This window comes from Eptatretus burgeri, chromosome 4 (assembly GCF_056783735.1).
Source record: "Eptatretus burgeri isolate ZD-2024b chromosome 4, Ebu_testis_v1, whole genome shotgun sequence".
Taxonomy (NCBI): Eukaryota; Metazoa; Chordata; class Myxini; order Myxiniformes; family Myxinidae; genus Eptatretus; species Eptatretus burgeri.
In genome coordinates this window covers 32,711,829-32,732,624 of record NC_140964.1, presented here as the reverse complement: position 1 = coordinate 32,732,624, position 20,796 = coordinate 32,711,829, and the positions used below count along the sequence as shown (strand labels likewise).

Sequence of the window (20,796 nt, the reverse complement as noted above, 5' to 3'; positions counted from 1 at the left end):
CCACAGAACGAGCTCGACCTTGATGGCCCAACCAAAGAGTTATACCTTGGAGACCAGCAAAATCCTGAAAAAGAGTTTTACAGCAATAGTACTCATTGAGAATTATCAAGACAATACCCATTGAACAAGTTACACCTTGATGAGCCAGAATACAAGTTTTACCTTGAAGACTCACAAATTTTGAAAATAAATAAATAAATAAATAAATAAATCAGTAAATGAGTTCTGCCTTGATGGTTTAACACACACACACACACACACACACACACACACACACACACACACACACACACACACACACACACACACACACACACACACACACACACACACACACACACACACACACACACACACACACCTACCTTGGAGACTGGGGAAAAGGGTTCTACCAAGATGGTTCTAAATATGGAACCTACCTTGGAGACTCACAAATTTCAAACATTTTGAAAAAAATGGAGTTTTCCTTGATGATCCACAGTTATACTATGTGAGATCTATCAATGAAACCCATAAAAATTGGAAAAATGGAGTTTTCCTTGATGATCCACAGTTATACTACGTGAGATTTATCGCCGAAACCCACAATATTTCTGGAAATTGTGATTTTACCTTGGACTCTTGGATAGATGGTTATATTTTTGGAGATTTGAAATGTGGCTTCTGGCTTGATAACTCACAATGTGATACGTATCTTGGAAACTCAACAGGAATGTGGTTATACCTTGGAGACTTGTAAAGTTGGGTTTATTTTGGAGACTTTAAATGCGACCACTCTTTGGGATCTAAACCTATTGATGTAGTTCTTTGTTGGATGGTGCTTGATGAAAGCAATATCAAGAGAGTTCTTACTCCCCCTTTCTACTTCATCAAACCTGAAAGCCTTAAAAGACAGAATTGGAAGAAGAGAGAAAAACATAGAAAATATATATTGTTAGTTCTGGGAAGAAAGTGCAGGAAGGTTCTTACTCTACCTTTCTACTTCATCAAACCTGAAAGTCTTAAAAGACAGAATTGGAAGAAGAAAAAAAAAAAATATATATATATATATATATATATAAAATACATATTGAAAAAAAAAAAAAAGACTGTGTTGGGCGAGGGTTGAGATTTTGAACGTGAGGGTTGGGGTTGAGATTTTGAATGAGGGTTGGGGTTGAGATTTTGAATGTGAGGGTTGGGGTTGAGATTTTGAATGTGAGGGTTGGGGGACGCACGCACGCACGCGTTAATCCTTGACTATTCAGTTGAGGATTCTGTGTTTTGGGTTCACAGATCTAAGAACGTCCCCCCCTTGACACACATTATATACGGCAGATGCCACATGTTATACACCTCAAACTTGGCCCTTGAGTGTCCACAACAGTGTATAGTAGGAGGGAGTGAAATGCCAACACATTGCACGCGCGCACGCACGCACGCACGCACGCACGCACGCACACACACACAAAGCCTTGACTATTCAGTTGAGGATTCTGTGTTTTGGGTTCACAGATCTAAGAACGTCCCCCCTTGGCACACATTATTTACTGTTATACACCTCGGACTTGGCCCTCGAGTGTCCACAACGGTGTATCGTTGGAGGGAGTGAAGCGCCAACCCATTGCTCCCATGGATATTATCTGCTTAGTTTTGTCTTTTGTAATTCCTGTGAATAAAATGAACCTAAAATCTCTTCCCCTTCTAAATCGTATATCTTATAAGTCCAAGGAACCGTATCTATTACATCAACAATTTTAAAATGTTCGTTCGTCCATCATTTAGTATAACCCTTTTCAAAATGAGATTTCCATCTATATATTCTTACGATATCACCAACTTTGAACTTAGGTTTTCTGACATTAATTTATTTTTCATATTTTAATTTTGTAAATGTTTCTGATGGTTTCATATTCGTTGACGTGTGAATCGGGTCATTATACTTATCCACAATATCCTGAATAAAAGATGACCATTGTTGCGAACAGAGTTGTGTGAATTTTTTACATACAGTAGACTCGGCGTAAGTAGTCACCATCGGGACCGAGAAAAAAAAGTGACGACTTACGCGTATGCGAACATTCATGATGACTGTGGGGTGAAGGATGAAGTCGCGCGTGGCCTGGACACATATGTGTGAGAGCCGGCTATTGTACCAAAAGGAAAACACAATCCTCGGGGCATAGGTGGGGGTGAGTTGGTGAGTTGGAAAGTGATCAAGCAAAGATGGAATTCATGAATCAGTTTATGAAAAGTAAAGATAATGAACAACTCTGTAAGACAACTCGTATACCATCGGTGATGGTATGGTGACAAATTACATGACACACAGTCATCGTGGTGATGATTACCACTCAATGCCGATGTGTAAGTGAGTGCGGTAATGTACAAAACAAGCCAATATAAAACCATGATCGGACTTCAACACTAAGCTCGATCGATCCTTTACTTCTTTGCGAAGTAATCCGTTATGTTTGACTGCCTCAAACTCTTGGGCATCTGGTGCATGAGAAAGGATTCAAACCGGTCATTGTATTCCATGATGTTGGCTGGGCAATCCTCCAACGAAAGACAGTATCGGCCGAATATTTGGCCGAATCGGCCAAAACCGAATATATGGCTGAGCCGACATTTGCCGAAACCAGATGATGAGCGCGTCATCGACATCTTCAAAGGACGCACATTTCACGCATTTCACACTTCCCACCGGCCTCACGATCTTCTCCACTTGTCCAAATATCTTGCCCTTATTCTTCAAGATATCGTTCAATGTCTGCCGTTTGATGTCCAACTTCTCAGCTATGTCTGTTTTCTTCATCAGTGGATTTGCCTCGCAAAACTGGATAATGTCGTATTTTTCTTGGTAGGTTTTAGTTGTAAGCTTACGCTTAGTCGCCATTGTCCTGCCTGCAGTGCGATCAACGTGTACACGCAGTTATAAATAGCCTATCACTGGCGGTGTACACCAATGAGCGAGCATCACAATTGCATGAAATCGGGCTTCTCATGAGGCAGCAGTTCCGTGTGACGAGTTAGGAGTGGTAATTTACTTGAGTTTCCATTACGTGGGAATGGACAACATCTGACGACTTTGACGAAGTGACGACTTAGAGATGACGACTTAGAGATGACGACTTACAGAGGGATGACCCTTTATTCAAAGGGATTTAACACGAGATAATATTCGGGACTTTTTTACGCTGCCGACTTAGGCGAAGTGACGAGTTACACGCTGCCGACTTACACCTAGTCGACTGTAGTCTCTCTTTTAAGGTTTGATTAAAACATTCAATAACAACGGCCTTTCCTTCATTAAAGGTACTACATAATGCAATGCTGTTATTTTTTGGAAAATTCATAAATGTCTTGATATAAAACTCTCCACCCTCATCAGTCCACAATTTTTTAGGTTTTCTCTTACTTCTATTAAATATCTGTTGAAAGGCTAACATAAGAGTATTACCTGTTTTGTTTTTTAAAGGGACAACCCATGCGTATCGACTCCTCAAATCAATAACGGTTAAAGCATACTTGTACCCCTTATCATTATTGAGTTCAATCAAATAAGCGGACCAGATATAATCAACTTCCTTGGAATAAACCTTCCTTCTCTGAAACTTTGTGAATATTGGTTTATGTAATTCATCAGCTAATTGCTCTTCAATCTTAATGACATCATTAGAGCCTATAAGTTTTTTGAATTTCCAAGTCCAAGTTTCAATTTAGCAATGATCATCTTCTTCACGATGAACCTATCAACTTTTTCTCTCAAGGTTGGATTTTGTATCAGACAAATTATACAACATTTCTCTATCGGCTTCATGCTTTTCTTCCAAAGTTGTGGTATTCCCATAATCAATATAGTGTCTCATGCCCACTTCATCAACCCTATTGATGGGCTTGCTCCATGATTTAGGATTGTCTGCCTCATCTAATCTTTCATCCAAGTTTGTGCCTGGACCACAGAAAGAATACCCTAGTGGATGTAATTCCCCTGGTATTCCAGTAGTTGTAAATTTACTTCCTGATAAAAACTTTTGTATATCTCCTCCGAGTTTGTGTTTGGAGATAAATTGATTTTTTTTTTGAATCACACACCGAACATATACCTTTTTGTATAACCCTGTTATTTTTACTTTTAAAATATGAAATATTTTTAGTATTAGTTTTCCTTTTACATTTGAGACAATAACTCATTTATTTATGAGAAAAATTCCTACAGAGTGTGAAAACCTTTTTAGTTTCCAACATGCACATTTGAATCTTAATTTTTAAAACATAAAGAATCCTTCGAAACGTCTTTACGCTCTGCTCCATTTATTGAAGAAAAAAATGAAAAACTTTAATTGAAGTCGATATCTTGGCCTTGAAAACAGTCTTGTCGAAAATATTGCAAATAGACTTGTCAATTCTTTGTTTTCCTCCTCGGTGGGTTGAGTGATTTTCTGAAATACCCCCAATCTTTTTTTAATCTCACTGGTTTCCATATTTTCATATTTATTTATTCTCGCTCTTTCCTCCCTCTCCTCCCTCTACCCTTTCTCTCTCTTCTCTCTTTCCTCCCTCTTCCTCGTCCCTTACTATCCTTGATTCGCTTACACCCCATAGAATCTCATACATATATTCATCAGGATTTCTTGTTATTCCTGTATCCAAAATATTTTTTTTTTACAACAGGAAACCAATAAAATTATTTTTTGAATTTCTAAAAGAGCCTTATATTTTCTTAACTTTATAATTTTTTCATTATTTAACATTTTAATTAAATCCAAAGTTGTTGGTTTATCAACATCAGCATAATGCCAATCTTTTATTGAAAATACCTCATTCTTATGTTGTAGAACATATTTATTAAAATACCGAATACCCTATTCTTGAAGGTATGCTTGGACACAGAAATGATAATTTTCTTGAAGTCTTCTTGCCGTCATTTATGTATTAGAAATATATGTTAGAATAATATTATGACACGAAACACCTCCCTGTCTACCCAGAGTTAAATCATTTTGTATTTCCTTACTTATATATAATCCTGTTTTTTTTTCTGTTTTCATGATATAAACTCGGGCAAAACCATTATTATATTTACCCTTATTAAATTATTTTATTTGTTGTTTACTAATCGTGCTTCCACAAAACTCATTCTCTATACCAAGTGGATAATATTCTTCTTTACGAGACTGATTTAATTGTTCCAGATCTTCCAGGTCAATTATACATAAAATCATTCATACCATTCTCATACAAACGATACGCCCTTCTTTGTAAAAATTTATTTTAATTCGAACTGTGAATTCTGTATGAACTGGAGATAAAATCAACACTTCTGTATCTTTGGAATTCATATTTTTTTTTCATATTCAAGCATTTTTCATATTAAATAACAGTCTCACCCGGAGCATATGAGATTTCTCAAATATCTCTTTTTTTAGTTCCCTCTTTTAGGTAATTTTACAACTGCTTGTGCGATAGAAGGAAGCATATCTCCAACTAACAATCTCACTTTATCAGGCAGACCTTCAAGTTTTTCAGCAAAATCTACAATTACACCACTTCCACTAATTTGTTTCTCCAACTCTTTGTTATATCTTTCCAATTCTTTTTGAGCCCGGAGTTGAGCCTTCCTTTCATTGGCAGTTTTCACCGCTGTTGAAATACCACCCATCAATGCTCCAAGCGCACTTAAACCAGCAAATAAAGGCATTAGAAATGGGGAAAATCCTCCACTCGTCTCTCTTATTGAATATTTTTTCAATATTGGTTTTGTCATTTTAATTTTAAGTGAGCCAGTATCGTTCAAGATTTTAACCTGTTCTCTTGTGAGCAAAACATCAATTCTTACTGCTCCTTTTCTCTGAATTGTATTAACGTTAATCGAACAAGGCTTTTGATTTCGAACACAAGATGATAGTTTATGAAGAATGATTTGATTAACATATACCCCAGTTGGTACTTTGCCACTCATTTATTTCACAAAAAATTATGTGAGACTAATCATAACACCATTATCTGTAATTCTGTTTCTTCCAAAAGCAAACAATATGCATCAACTTCTTCACTCTCTCCTCTTTCAATGTATAGGGAAGTATCCACTCGATTAGAATTTATAGTTTCCTTTTGAGCACTCAGGTCAAATGCATAGATTGTATACAAACTTTTAAATGCTGTCATATCCAAAATAGGTTCTTTATTTCCATTACTTTCACACACCTTTTGGTAAGACTTGTATGCTTCAGCATAATCATTTTTTCCCAATTAATTTCCAATCTATCTCGTGGATAAAATGTTCCATCAGGAGAAACACGAAGTTGTTTCACCTTAGCATTATCACTCAATGCATTATTCTTATCAGGAGCAGTATCGCCATCTGGTTTTTAAAAAAAAAAAAATCCACAGATATCATGGCTTTCCTTCCAGAACACCAAAATTCCACGTTTAAGTGGTTTGGCTTAGTTTAACGTGTTGACATCTTCTTTTGAGGTATGATGCATTGAGTGGTTTCTTTGAGTTAAGTCTTCTATTCAACATCTCTTGTGTTTTAAGATTAGGAGTATATTCACTAATACACCAACTCATTCCATCATTTACAAATTTATTCTCATCACCAAAAGCACTACCAACACCAAAAAGTAATCCATTTTCATTCCTTTGTAGTTGAAATCTAATTTTAAGACCATACAGAACTTTATCATGATCACAAAATCCAAATATACATTTAAGAGGAACTGCCACAGTAAAACTATTAACTGCTTTTGTATCATCAATATACGTTCCTTTCCTTTGAGTATATCCAGGGTCTGTCATTGTTCCCGTTGACATATCAGGAATAAAACCTTCGACAGCCCCCTTTCCCATTCTATCACTGAATGTATATAGTGTAAATTTCATCATTTCAGATACAGCAGAGACATAATCAACCGCTTCAACTTCTTGTGTTCCAATGTACAAACGAACACGATCAAACATTTTCCAGAAGAAATCATTTACGAGTGTAGCGTTTGTGTTATTCCCAGCCTTAGTGAATGTAAATTTACACAACAAAAAACTTTCGGATAGATTCAAATAAGTTTGTTGATTATTTATTTCAAAACTTTTTGTACCATTTGCGTTCCAGTTATTGCATTTACCTTGAAGTAATCTTCTTTTTTAGTGGAGTTTGAGATGATAATAGTATCATCCAAATCATAGATACTATCAATTGCTTCCACAATTGTATTTATTTTGGAAAAAAGATGTTAAAACTTTTGAAACCCTGACCCAAGTATTTGAATTATTTTCTGTCGTTCTTGGGGGGACAACGGAGTTTTGCCTTTCTTAATTTCTTTAATTGCTTGTAATTTATGAGATTCCTTTTGGGCATCTTTTATGTTCTTTACAGTACCTGCTACATTTCCCACAGCAGAAGCAGTTGAACCAATTAGGTCTTTATGTTTAAGAATAGTTGAACCGATACCCATTAGAGTATCAATTATCCCATCTCCTCTAAATTGATGTCCGACACCCCTTTGTCTCTTGGGTTTATAGTATCCTCTACCAAGATAAAACCTTCACCCTTGTAGTATGGGGAAAGGAACATCCCACCCCCTGTAATTATTTTATATTTTCTCAACTCGTGTTTCCTCACAATAACCATCGTATTTAATTATTGGAAAACAACGTAGGTGAATTCTGATGGATATAACTTCTCCATTAAAAGAAATCATACGATTATCTTGGTCAGTTATCCTAAAATTTACTCTGTGTATGGTTTTTCCCGACACAGGGAGATAAACCAAATTTTTGGGTTCCATATTGAATTTATAACCAATTGGGGTTGAGTAAGCGCTGAATGAAAATATTGTATTTGTTTTTATTCCATCATTATAAGCACCATCAATCAAATCACAGTGAATTAATACCAAATTTATTCCTGATGAAATTTGAATGACATTATCACTGTAAAACGTCCCATTAGTTTCAATCTTTTTTGAGGAGAAACCCAATAATCTCTAAATGAATTCATTATCAATTGTGAAATCAACCTTGTAGTTATTATTAAGTTTAATCATTGATTTTGAAGTATGTTTTTGAATATCAAAAACAATATTTTTTGGTTCATCACCCTGTTCTTTCATAAGACGAACAATTTCGGAAGATATTTGAGAAATCTCATATGCTCCGGGTGAGACTGTTATCGTTTTGTATCCACTTCCCAGATTATAAGTAACTTGTTATTTTTCTCAGTTATATTAAATAAGGTATTATAAGTTTCCATGGACAATAAAGATGCCTCATATTCTTTTGTTGGGTCAAGTTGTAGTGGGTATGGGAATGAAGATGTGTGGTCGCTTGTTGTGAAATTAAAACTCAGGATTGTTCTTCTCATCTTATTTAATACGAGATAAAATGTCTTTATATTGATATTTATTAATTATTTTCATGTTCATCAACTGGTCTAAAATGGCTGATGCTTCATTAAAACAATTGTTATTTCTAGCCTTCTTACTACCTAACAACAATAACAGTCTATTAACTAATTGTGATGGGTCAATTGGAAGAAAACAAACACCTGAACCAAGGATACTTAAAGCCTGAATAATGTGTTTCTCCTTCTCATTCTTGCTATGTTTACCAGAAAGACTAACGCTATAATCAACAGAGTTCAGCAGATCAATATATACTCTATCATCATTATTTTCCTTATCGAATGGTTTATCAAAAAAAACTTTGATCAATTCCTCACAGTTGTAGCTTGTCTTCCATCTTTTGTGAGAAGAAACATTAATCTGGGGGTTAGTTTAACAGAGGGTTGAGCAGACCCCAAGAACCTTAATTCATCATTAAATATCAATACCTTTTCTTGAACAAGATGAAATATTGCTGGTTGTTCTGTTGGAAAGAGTCCTGCTTTGGTTTTTGATTCCGCTGAATATTCATTGTTTTGAAGAGCATTCACAATATAAGCAGGGGGGTGATTAATCTCTTCTAGTTGTTGAAATAATCCTTCATCAACATATTCTAATTCCCCTATATGCTCTTATTCTTCCTCTGTCATTTGACTGAAATCTTTTATCAATTGAAGTTTTTTAGGAGTATATTCTATTGTGGGAACTGTGGAAACATCTATAATTTTTTCTTTGGAAGTTTTTAAAAGTGGTTTAAAAATTTTCTCTTGTTTTCTTTCAAATGCTTGTTCACCCGTTAGTTTCTGTCTGCATTTCTTCTTTATGTCTTCCTGTTGTTTTACAACTTTTGAAACCAACTCTTGATGTTCCTTAAATCTTCTTGCTCTTTCTTTCGCATCCATTTATTTATTGGAAAATATCATTTATATCTCATCTTGTTTCACAACAATATATTTATATTTTTCAGTCGTATGCTTCATGTAATCCCCAAATTCCTTTTTACTACATATAATAATTTAGAGCAATTATCTCTCCAAAAATTGTTTATATCGAGTGAATTTAACTTGAATAAAATAAAAGTATTAGCATTGTTTCTGATGGAACGACGAGGAAGTTGAAAGTACGATTGACTAAGATAAATACAATTACAAGAAGAATGTCTCCCTCTTGTGTAGTCGCTGTCCATTACCGTTTGGTTTCTCTCTAACACAATCATCAAAGATAACGAGGTTCTTTTTTGATTTATCCAAATCTTGGGGAGACGGTATATCATCTGTATTATCACTAAGAATACAAGTTATCGGTTTTGATTTCTTTTTACATCTCTGTGTATCACAAAATAGTTGTATTATATCTTCAATGTTATAATCATTTAGGTTTTTTTGAAGTTTAAATAAACCGATTATATCTTCTTTTTGAAGACCAGCATTAAAACCTTGTGAGAGTAGTTGATACTCTGGTTGAAAACTCGACTTTGTGAAAATTATTAAATTATCATAATCTAAAAAGTTGGGAGTCAGGAGCATCTTCAAAAGTAAGCAGGTTTTTCCGCATCCGCTTGAACCAACTATGGGGCATCTTAATGAATTTGGAAGATTTTTATGATTGTTAAATTTTATCGTATTTTCCCAAATGGGTAAAAAAATCATTCATTTATATATTTTGAAAACAGGTTATTTAATTTATTATTGGCTTTTTTAGAAACTCGATATTTTATCCTAAGTTCAGGTTTAATTTCAAGATAATCCATTATTTTATTTATGTAATATCTTGTGTTGACATTTCCCTGAAAATCACATCCATGAATAATATACAACAACAATCCTTTGAACATTTCTCTAATACGTTCAGTTTCTTCCATTGTAAGGAAAGGTGTGTTATCACCCTCATACTTTGCATTCATATCTCTAATCAATCTTGTAAAGTAATTCATTTTTGGTGTAAATCTAAAAGAATTATTTTCCTTTTTATTTTCATTAATTTGAAGATAAACACAGAATATACATTGTTTTCGGCTTTTGACTCTGTTTAATCCTCGTCTTTCACATGCAGAACAATTCTCAAATTTGTCATCTGGAGAATCAGGGAAGTCTAGCATATTTATAAAGTAAAACTATACTGAAACTAAAATTATCTTCGGAATCATCTTTACTTTCATAATCTTCAAAATCTTCAGTTGAATATTGACTCGTATTTAATTAGTAAAAACAACATTACCATTGATATCTATATACTTTTTTTCATTACCAGATTCAACTACAACATTTTTTATATTAAAGGTAATTTTAAAATGATCCTTACCTTCTATTGAATGAAATGTCATTTCACCTGATATATTAACATCCTTTATTTCATCAGGATTTACATCTTTCGGGTTGTTGAAAAAAAATACAAATTTCTCCTTGCATATTACAGATGGTCTTATCTTTTCTTTCTCAAGCTTCATCCATAAGGTTTTTTATTTTTTGATACTTATTCTTGTTTCATTGCTTTTTCTAGTTTCGAATATGTTACTAGAAGGAGAGGAGAAACTTTTGTTAGAGATACTTTAATTGATGTTCTTCTAGGTACACTAAAAGCCCTTCCACTGAAGGAACTTGAAGAACTCATCTTATCCACCATAATTGTTTTTATCCAATAGTTGTTATATTTATCCATGTTCAATTTTACATCCTTGACATATTTTTCAGTATCTTCAACAAATGAAGAGATTAATTGAAACTTGTCTTTTGTGTCTTGAAACAGTGTTTATTAAGTGTAAAAAGTTGGAGGATAAAATGGTTTTAAGCACAGATTCACCTATAAATTAAACGAAATTTTCATCAACAAAATTTTAGTTTAAGCAAAGTTTTATTGCATAAATATGGTGAATACAACGCACTACGATGTTTGTAATCACGAATATAAATATTATAAAAAACACCTTCGAACCAACAAACACACATTTAATCTATTTCATCAAATATCTCCTCTTGAGTTGGAAAGAAAACATTGTGATATTTGCTCAAAGGTTGTTTTGAAGAGTCGTTATAAGAATCACCTTCAATCACAAAAACACAAGAAAAATGAGTTTGAAGTAAAGGGAGACTATTATATTGAAAACGCTGATGGAGCATTTAAAGGGCATATAAAAATAAGTATTTTTCAATTTGGAGAACCCAGTCCATCATCAATAGCTGAATCAACTGAAATAGTGAAACCTGATGTTGAAAAAGTTATTAAAAAGACATTAAAAGAAATGAAAACTTTAAAGTTTTATATGGGAGTGAAAATGAATATGAAAAGACAAGATGAAGAACAAACTCCTTATATGAGAACAGATCTTCATTTTATAACATCATTTCAAGATTTTTTGAATAGTGGGGTTTTTGAAGAACTATCAAGACAAGAGGAGGATGTTGATAATACAGTGGTAGGAAGTGGATTTAATATTTTTTTAAATCATCTTTTTAGATATACACATTCTAAAATCAAACCCTCTTAAAGCTTCTTCTTATATTGAATTACCAAACGAAATAAAACTAAAGAAGGCAGTTGTTAATATTAAGAACAATGATAATAAATGTTTTCTCTGGTCTGTTCTTGCTCACTTACATCCACCAAATTGTAATTCAGAAAGAGTAAAACAATATATGAAATATGACAATACCTTGGACATTAAAGATTTTAAATTCCCAATGCCACTAACAGATATTCCTAAATTTGAGAAAAAGAATAATCTTTCTATTAATGTACATGGATTAACGGATACAAACAAAGTTCAAATATTAAAATGAAGAAACACAGATTGATCTTTTATATTTTAGTGTTGGAAAGAATTCACATTATACATACATCAACAATTTATCAAGATTAATCTCTTCTCAAGTATTCAGAACAGCAAACAAAATATATCCTTGTAAGCGATGTCTTAATTCATTTCATACAAAAGAACGATTAGAACAACATTCAAAATATTGTAGTAATCATAAATCAGCTGTAATTACAATGCCTAAACCTGGTGAAAAGATTTCTTTTGAAGACTATAATAAATCTATCATGCACCCATTTGTGATACATGCTGATTTTGAATGCATCCTAAAAAAGATAAATACTGCTTCTCCTAATCCAAAAGAATCACATTCAAATAAATATCAAAAACATATTCCTTGTGGTTTCTGTTATTATATCAAATCATCTGTTGGAGAAAAGTATAATAAACTTCAACATGATAGTGGAAAAAAAGCTTCACAAGAGTTTGTAAAACGATTAGAAAGGGATTGTATAAGACTAACTAAATTAATGAAAGAAACAAATGAACCGATGAAATTAACCGAAGAAGAAAAATTAGAATTTAGAAAGAGCAATATCTGTCATATTTGTGAGGAGGAAATTGAGGAGTCTAAAGTGAGGGATCATTGTCATCTTACTGGTAAATATAGAGGTCCCGCTCATTCCTGTTGTAATCTTAATTATAAATTTCCTTCTTTTATTCCAGTCTTTCTTCACAACAGCGCCAACTATGATACACATCTATTTATAAATGAACTTTCAAAAACACCAGGGAATATTTCTGCCTTAACAAAACACAAGTCAAAAGTATATTTCATTTACAAAATGATATTCACAAAACCTTTAACTCGTATTAGGTTTCTAGATTCTTACAAGTTTATGGAAACACCACGAGCCGACCGAGCATCAAATCTAAGCTCCACGGGGTCTTTTCCAAATCTTAATTCATTCTTTCCAAAAGAGGAAATTCAGATTAAAGAGAGAATTCAAAGTAAAGAGGAAATTCTAATTAATGAGGAAATTAATGAAGAAATTCGAACTGAAGATTAAATTCTAATTTTAAAGAAAATTCAAACAATGAATGAAATTCTAACTAAAGAGGAAATTCTGATTAAAGATGAAATTCTGATTAAAGAGGGAATTCTAACGAGAGAGGAAATTCAAACAAGGAATGAAATTCAAAGTAAAGAGAAAATTCTTACAAGTAAGGGAATTTATCCTTATGATTATATGGATTCATTTATGAGATTTAAAGAAACACAACTTCCTTCAAAAGAAAGTTTCTATAATAACCTTTATGAAGAAGAGATAAGTGATAAGGAATTATAAACACGCACAAGCAATTTGGAAAATATTTAAGATAAAGAACCTTTGAGAATATCATGATTTGTATCTAAAAACAGATGTTTTATTGTTAGCTGATGTGTTTGAAGCTTTTCGATCACTCTGTCATAATAAAAATTGTTAGGGATTAGATCCTGCCCACTATTTCACAGTTCCTGCTTTAGCTTGGAGTGCAATGTTGAAAATGACAAAACAAGATATAGATTTAATCAGTGATGTCGATATGCTTTTGATGATTAAGACGTCTAAGAGAGGTGGAATATCACAAGTATGTTCAAAAAGATATGCTAAAGCAAATAATAAATATCTTCCAAATTATGATAGTGAAAAACATAGTAATTATTTGATGTATTTTGATGCTAATAATTTGTATGGATGGGCAATGTCTCAATCTCTGCCTTCTGGTAAATTAGAGTGGGTGGAAGAAAAGGATTATGAAAAGGCTTTGATGAATATTGTTATTTCTTCTAAAGAGGAATGGAATGAGGAAGAAGAAGGTTATTATTTTGAAGTTGATTTGAGGTACCCAAGTGATCTTCATAATAAGCATAAAGACCTTCCTTTTGCATGCGAGAAAGAAACCCCAAAGAAAGAATGGTTAAGTGATTATCATAAAAGTTTTAATATTAAAGGCAAATCAACAGAAAAGTTATTAACCACATTTTATGATAAAGCGGGATATGTTTTGCATCAGAGAAGCTTGAAACAGTTTTTGAGAAGGACTGAGAGTAGCTAAAATTCAAACAAAGTCTTTGGATGAAAAAGTATATTAAATTCAATACAGATATGAGAACAAATACAAAAGTAAAATTTGAAGGGGAATTCTATAAATTGATGAATAATGCTGTCTTTGGAAAGACAATGGAGAATGTTAGAAATAGGCAAAACATTAGATTTGCAACATCTTGGAAAGAAGCTTCAAGATTGATAAATAAACCAAGTTTTAAGAAAGAAGAGGTTTTTTCAGAGAACTTTTCTGCTATTCATATGGAAAAGGAAAGTATTGTAATGGATAAACCAATTTATATTAGAACAGCAGTTCTTAATTTATCAAAGATATTGATGTATGATTATTTTTATAATGGCTTAAAGAAAGAGTATGGTGAAAATGTTTCATTGTTGTATATGAACACTGATAGTTTTATCCTAGATATAAAAACTGATGATGTTTATAAAGATATGAAGAAAAATATTGGAGTATATGATACAAGTAATTTTAATAAGAAGAGTGAGTTATTTTCAAAAAAGAACGAAAAGGTTATTGGTAAGTTTAAGGATGAGTTGGGTGGAAAAGTAATGAGTGAGTTTATTGGATTGAGAGCAAAGGCATATATGCTTATAAGTATGGTGATCAGATTGATAAGAGGTTAAAGGGAACAAAGAAATACTAGCGATACCCGTGCACATGCACGGGATAGCAGTACAACATAGGTGGTAGCAGACGACAGACCGTACACGGGGAATGACAAAAATACGCATTGTGCAAAATGCAAGTGGTACTATGGAACACCAAGACTTCCCAAACATCGTCGGCATGTCCGCCAAGTGCCACAGCAATTTCATAGGGATCGTGTGACGGCGAGCCGAGTTTTTAGTGTGCAAGCTTGGTATTATAATAGAGATGTAATAAAGAAATCAATAACTTTTAGAAATTATTATAATTGTTTGATGATTAAGAAAGAAGAATATAGGAAAATGAATACAATAAGAAGTTATAAACATAAGATATATAGTGAAGAAGTAAATAAAAAGGCATTAGGAGCCTTTGATGATAAGAGATTTATTTTAGATAATGGAATAGATTGTGTTCCATATGGATATTGTATGATAGAGTGTATAGAATAGATTGTGTTTTAACGATGGGAAGATGGGTTCGGGTTTCTAAGGGCTACCGCCATGTTTTTTCACAATATATAAATGGTCAAACCAAGTATTAATCAAAGTAAAGAGTGGAGAAAATCTCAGTCTTGGTATATAAATGGAAAACATAATGAATGTGAAAAATATCAAATAAGTCTTATTGAAAAAATAACTAAAACAAAGGTAAACAAAACAAATAAGCGAATCAATTTAAAAACTAGTAAGTTAGAGGATGTAAAGAAAAAAATTCATATCCTTGAATGGACTGAAAACTTTGATGGTTATCAACTGAACAATGGAAAAATAATTTACCACAATCTCAAAATGATATGTGGCTCAGGAGGTGGTCAGATGAGATCATTAAGAGAAGTATATCATTTCATGACACAAAAGGGTATCTTGAAAAATATAAAGATTCAAATGTTTTATTTTTAAATATTTTCGATGGGGATTATTGTGCAAAGAAAATCAAACTATTGAAGGAATTTGAGAATGAACAAATCTTTATAGGTTCAATGAGTGAGCTAAACAATATGCATTGGTTATTTGAAAAAGAGTGTCCCTTGGCTTACATGTTTCAGATATTTCTTTAGAATCACCTTTAACAAATCACATTACTACTTTACTACTTGAACAAATCTTAATCTTATTGCATTGGTTATTTGAAAAAGAGTGTCCCTTGGCTTACATGTTTCAGATATTTCTTTGGAATCACCTTTAACAAATCACATTACGACTTTACTACTTGAACAAATCTTAATCTTATTGCATTGGTTATTTGAAAAGAGTGCCCCTAGGTTAAAAGGGGAGACAAATAAATATACCTTGGGATAAAAAGGGGGTTTATTTTTCGGGGAAAAAAAAATATGAATCGCTGAAAATCCCCCATTCACTTTCATGGGGAAAAGTGAACCAGAATCAGTATTTTTACCCTACTAACGAGTATAACTCAAACACCCGCTTCTCACAATCGGAAAATTTGGGGCATTGAAATGAAAATAAAACGACAAAAATACATAACGAATATAATAAACTATCGTCCATATTAAAAAAAAATATGATGAATAGAAGTACAAAGGGTTAAAGGTTTACCTGCAGTATCACATTGTAAGAGGCCAACGTCGATGCGTCTCTCAGGATCGCGGAAGCAGACATTACAACCTTCGAATCGTCGTCGCTCCTTTCGTCCAAAGCACAGAGATTTAATTTCGTTATTCACCGTGTGATGAGTTTGCTTCAAAGTTTAAGGACTCAAACCGGCCGTTCCGTCGCGCAAAACGCATCTTATTGCTCGGAATGAACTGTGAAGGAACGAGCCGTGTGACGTTATCATCATGTAAAGATGCCCCGAAGACAGCTTCCTGCTCACAGAGCGTTTTTGTCGTTGTTGTTGTTTTTAGGCGTAGAAATATGAATACAAGTTGTTGTTGTTTTTTAATCGAACACCTAAATATACAATGAGATAAAAATATTAAAAAAACATTCTGGAAAGATTATTTCCCATATTTTTACAAACTAACATCCGGGGTGTGTTTCCTGACCAATCAACTTGTCGAGCGCTCGCCAAGCGGCTTAAGCACTTGAGCAAGCACTTCAACGAAACGGTTGAAAAGGAACGGTCGTCTTTGCAGGCGACAGCAAACTGCTTGGTATTGGAACACAGCCTCGATCGTGTCTTTCAAATCAACGGGGAATAAACGATTTTATTTTAATTCAACTTCCGGCACAATCGAGACTCTATGGTAACCACTTTGTATTATTTTTATATCATTAGGCGGTTGCTTGCCCATATATAAACTTAGACGCGTTTTTAAACTTAAAGAGTTTTTTTTTAATGAAGTAAATTAAAATGGTGGTTGATTAAAGAAATCATCAATAAATACTGTAATAAAAAAAGTAAACGAGAGTGGTTTAACGAATATATGCGAAAGATTAATCATAAATGGACGGGGCACAAAGTACTAAAAATAAAATGAAATTAAAAAAAAATTGATAGAAGGAACCGCCAAAAAAACAACAACAAAAACCCTCCAATTCTGATGAAAAAAAAAAAAGTTAAAATTTCTGAAAGAATTACGAATGAATAAGGAACGAATAAGGAAAGTGTGGATAAAATTGTCACGCTCACTCATTAACGTTGATGAGGATCGGTGGACGTTAAATACATGTATCATGTTGTTAAATAATGATCCACTTCGTTGACGAAGGTTTCCATCCCTTCTCTGAGAAGCGGTTCACCCGCAGCCGTTCAGCGAGTGACACGTCGGGTTTCAGGGCTTCGGACTGACCGTCCCAACGTTCCAATGACGTGACACGATGACGTCGGACAACAAGAGGTCTGATCGTGTGCTGAGTGCTCGTAGTGAGGACGTGTCCTCGTAGTGAGGACGTGTCCTCGGAGTGAGGACGTGTCCATGTTAATTGATGCAAATCTGCGATTTTAAAACTTATCGGATTTTTGGAACGTCCTATCGCAGGGAATTATGGGTAATGTTGTTAACGTAACGTTTGTCAAGAGTTCTTTCGTCACAATGAGTGAGAAATGAGTGAGAGCGTTGTTGTGACTCGAGTTTGAGGTACAATATAATATTGTCCAGAGTTGAAATGATCCTCTTCAAAAGAAGAATGTCAATGTTTATTTTTTTATTTTTAATTATATCTTGATGACCTGCATGACACTGTGTTTTAACGAGATAAGTGGACAACCTGTGAACTCCTCGACCTCGCTTGAGAAGGAATTGGATGAATCCCTTGTGCGGACTGACACACATCGTCTACCCTAGGGTAGGGATGTCATGCATGCAGTATGTCCTCCTGGCAGCCGTGTACACACTCTTCATCACAGAGTGTGTCCTGGCAGCACGTGATCTGTACGAGGTACTTGGTGTGCCACGCTCCGCCGGGCATCATCAGATCAAGAAAGCTTTCCACCGCCTCGCCATGAAGTTCCACCCAGACAGGAACAAGAGCCCTGACGCTGAGGACAAGTTTCACGAGATCGCACAAGGTGACCTGCTTGTTACAATGGTGTCCTTTTGATGGTGATTGTGGTGAGCTTTTTTTGGTGTTTCATGATTTTGATTATTTACCAATTGTTGCAGCCATTGGTAAATCCTGCTTTCTGACTTGGTTTTCTCTCTTCTTTATTTGTTCCCCATTCAAGCATACGAGGTGCTTTCGGATGAGAAGAAGCGGCGGGAATATGATCAGCTTAGCTTCAACCCTCATTGGACAAGTGACGATCAATATGGAAGCCGGCCTTTCGACTTTAACGAAGATTTTGAACGATTTCCAGACTTCGGTTTTGATCATTGGCAGAGGTCAAAGCAAGGACGTAAACAGACCTTTGAGAGTCCTTGGAAAACTTTTGATTATCGTGGGGAGCAGCACGAGCATGATGGTGACTTTGGAGACTTTTCTTTTGGCGACAGCAACCTGTATGGAGGGATTTTCGATGACGTGTTCACGGAGGGGAATGATGATTTCTGGAGTTTTTCAGATCTACATCAAAGAACCGCATACAGTCGGAGGGAGATGCACCAAGAGTGTAGGACTGTGACCAGGCGGGTTGGAAACATGGTCACGACACACACGGAATGCACAGGACAGTAGCTGTGACACTGGATTTCTGCACTTTCTGCTCGCTCACTCGATAACGTGCCATTTTATTCCGCCATGTCGCTCAATCCACAAACTTTTGAATCCCTCTTCCATTTTTTGAGGGGGGGGGGGTGGGACTTGTGTGAAGTTATGGTTGGTTTGAACTTTATCTTGCACTATATGCTTGGTGTGATTTGCATTTTGCTGACTCATGCTGCGTTTTAACAATGTCCATTTTGAAGTCTGGATGGTCGTTGCTTTGCCCTTTATGTTTCGGTATGTTAACATGCTCACGACTAATGTTGTGAGCATATCTTTTGGGAGTTTACGTGCTCACATCAGTCTCAAGACTGGCAATGAAGGATGTTTCATGCAATTTCATTTTTGTGTGTGTGTGTGCTTTCATTGAGCAGGAGTTCTGTCTGAACATTCTTGCAAAGCAGAGCTAATATCAAGTTGTGATGAATGTACTGGAGATTGAAGAATATTTTTTTGCAATTATCTTCATCAATATTTATTCTGTTGATCATATTTGGAGACCATCTCCATATTTATAAACACCTCTCCTAATATCCCTCATCACCAGCCAATTGTTTTCTCAAATTTGATTTCCTTTGTGTGTATATAATATGTGAATGTCCCTCTTGGAGCATTTTTTTCCTTCCTTTTTCTTATCCTACCTGTTTTAAGATGTAGGTAAATCTGATCTTTTTAAAAAAATTTAATTTAAATCAGAAAATCTTGTTCGGTATTGTGGTGCTGCGGTTTGCACCCAAGTCAGTAATAAAGGAATGTTTTGCATTTTGCAAGAATGTATGCATCACAGCAAAATTTGGTCCAAAATCCGTCAACATCATCTCATCGGAGAAGGAATGTTAAATTTCACCGATTCAAGATCATTGTCTATGGTAAAACTAGAATGGCTCTCGGTAGAGCGCATGGTCTCACCTTGTGCTCATTCTGAACAAAAATACCAGCATTAACTGAACATGCTGTTATTATGTCCCATATACCTGTGTCGTCAATGCACCCTATCATGTCACATACATTGTCATAAGGCTTGTCGCAGCTAAGTGGGAGCCACTCCATTCCAAAACTGACCAAAAATTCTCAAAAATGAACTTCATGAAATTATCAAATCATTAACTATTCCATAAACTGGAGCATATATGGAACACAAGGCAAAAAACAGTTTATCAATTCAGACAAACACAACTCAGGAAAGGAACCAGACTGATAAACATTTAAATATCATGGACACTTACTATGACAATCCGTTCCACTTGTTAGGCCAGGATGTCGCGACACGATAGTATCAAATTTTGGCAAATTTTCATATTTCTCGATGGACATGAATAAAAAAATTAAATTTTCTTCCCTCCAAATGGTTGTCAGATAAATATTTGAGCATTATTGCTCATAGACTTGTGAAGTCAGTCTGATTCATCTATTTTAATGTCCAAATACTTAAAACATTCACTCACCTCAATATTTCAGCAATAATTCCAGAATTGTAGCGTAATGGTGGACAAGAAAAATATCTCCCTTTACTTTAACTGTTGAGGGAGATTGAGGCAAACCTGTATTTTTCCTGCAAATTGGTCATGACAGAAATGTATCATTTGGGGTAAGAGATTTCAAATTCAATGATTCAGGTAAAATTCTAATTGTGTATAATATTGATTGTCGCGTAATGGCGGACAAATTTGAAATTTTGAAACGCGTGGTCAGTGAGCGGTATTTAATCAAAATATGTCTATAATGTTTGTAAAATTAGATAATATGATTATTGTTGGTAAAATGAGCCTCATCTCAGCCACTTTCAGCACACTTCACAGAATAGCACAGGCACTTTTAT

The 20,796-nt window shown here is 34.4% G+C and overlaps 2 protein-coding genes across 9 annotated transcripts in view; one reads left to right on the top strand and one right to left on the bottom strand.

Annotated features, from left to right (window-relative positions):
• Positions 1-16,719, bottom strand: part of RFT1 (RFT1 glycolipid translocator homolog) — a 92,497-nt gene extending 75,778 nt beyond the window's left edge. For 4 of the 7 annotated variants that reach the window (XM_085877333.1, XM_085877331.1, XM_085877332.1 and 1 more), the window contains exon 1: positions 16,431-16,719. In XM_085877333.1, the coding sequence (XP_085733459.1) occupies positions 16,431-16,493 (63 nt within the window). In that variant the 5' untranslated portion in view covers positions 16,494-16,719. The remainder of the gene's footprint in view (positions 1-16,430) is intronic. The other 3 variants (XM_085877336.1, XM_085877334.1, XM_085877335.1) reach the window with 1 other exon arrangement.
• Positions 16,720-17,440: 721 nt separating this feature from the next.
• Positions 17,441-19,750, top strand: LOC147027756 (dnaJ homolog subfamily B member 9-like). Of its 2 annotated transcripts, XM_085877330.1 has the most exons (3): positions 17,441-17,674; positions 18,122-18,345; positions 18,502-19,750. In XM_085877330.1, exons 1-3 carry the CDS (start codon positions 17,655-17,657, stop codon positions 18,948-18,950), a joined length of 693 nt encoding a protein of 230 aa, XP_085733456.1. In that variant the 5' UTR covers positions 17,441-17,654; the 3' UTR covers positions 18,951-19,750. The 2 variants fall into 2 exon arrangements, with proteins under 2 accessions (XP_085733456.1, XP_085733455.1); XM_085877329.1 differs by lacking the exon at positions 17,441-17,674 and having other exon boundaries at positions 17,684-18,345.
• The last annotated feature ends 1,046 nt before the right edge of the window (positions 19,751-20,796 follow it).

What these genes read in the sequence shown, in the direction of transcription:
- LOC147027756 (XM_085877329.1), top strand. Translation starts at nt 18,081, where the DNA reads ATGAATCCCTTGTGCGGACTGACACACATCGTCTACCCTAGGGTAGGG. An exon ending in GTTTCACGAGATCGCACAAG is followed by an intron (nt 18,346 to 18,501) that starts GTGACCTGCTTG and finishes TCCCCATTCAAG; the next exon opens with CATACGAGGTGCTTTCGGAT.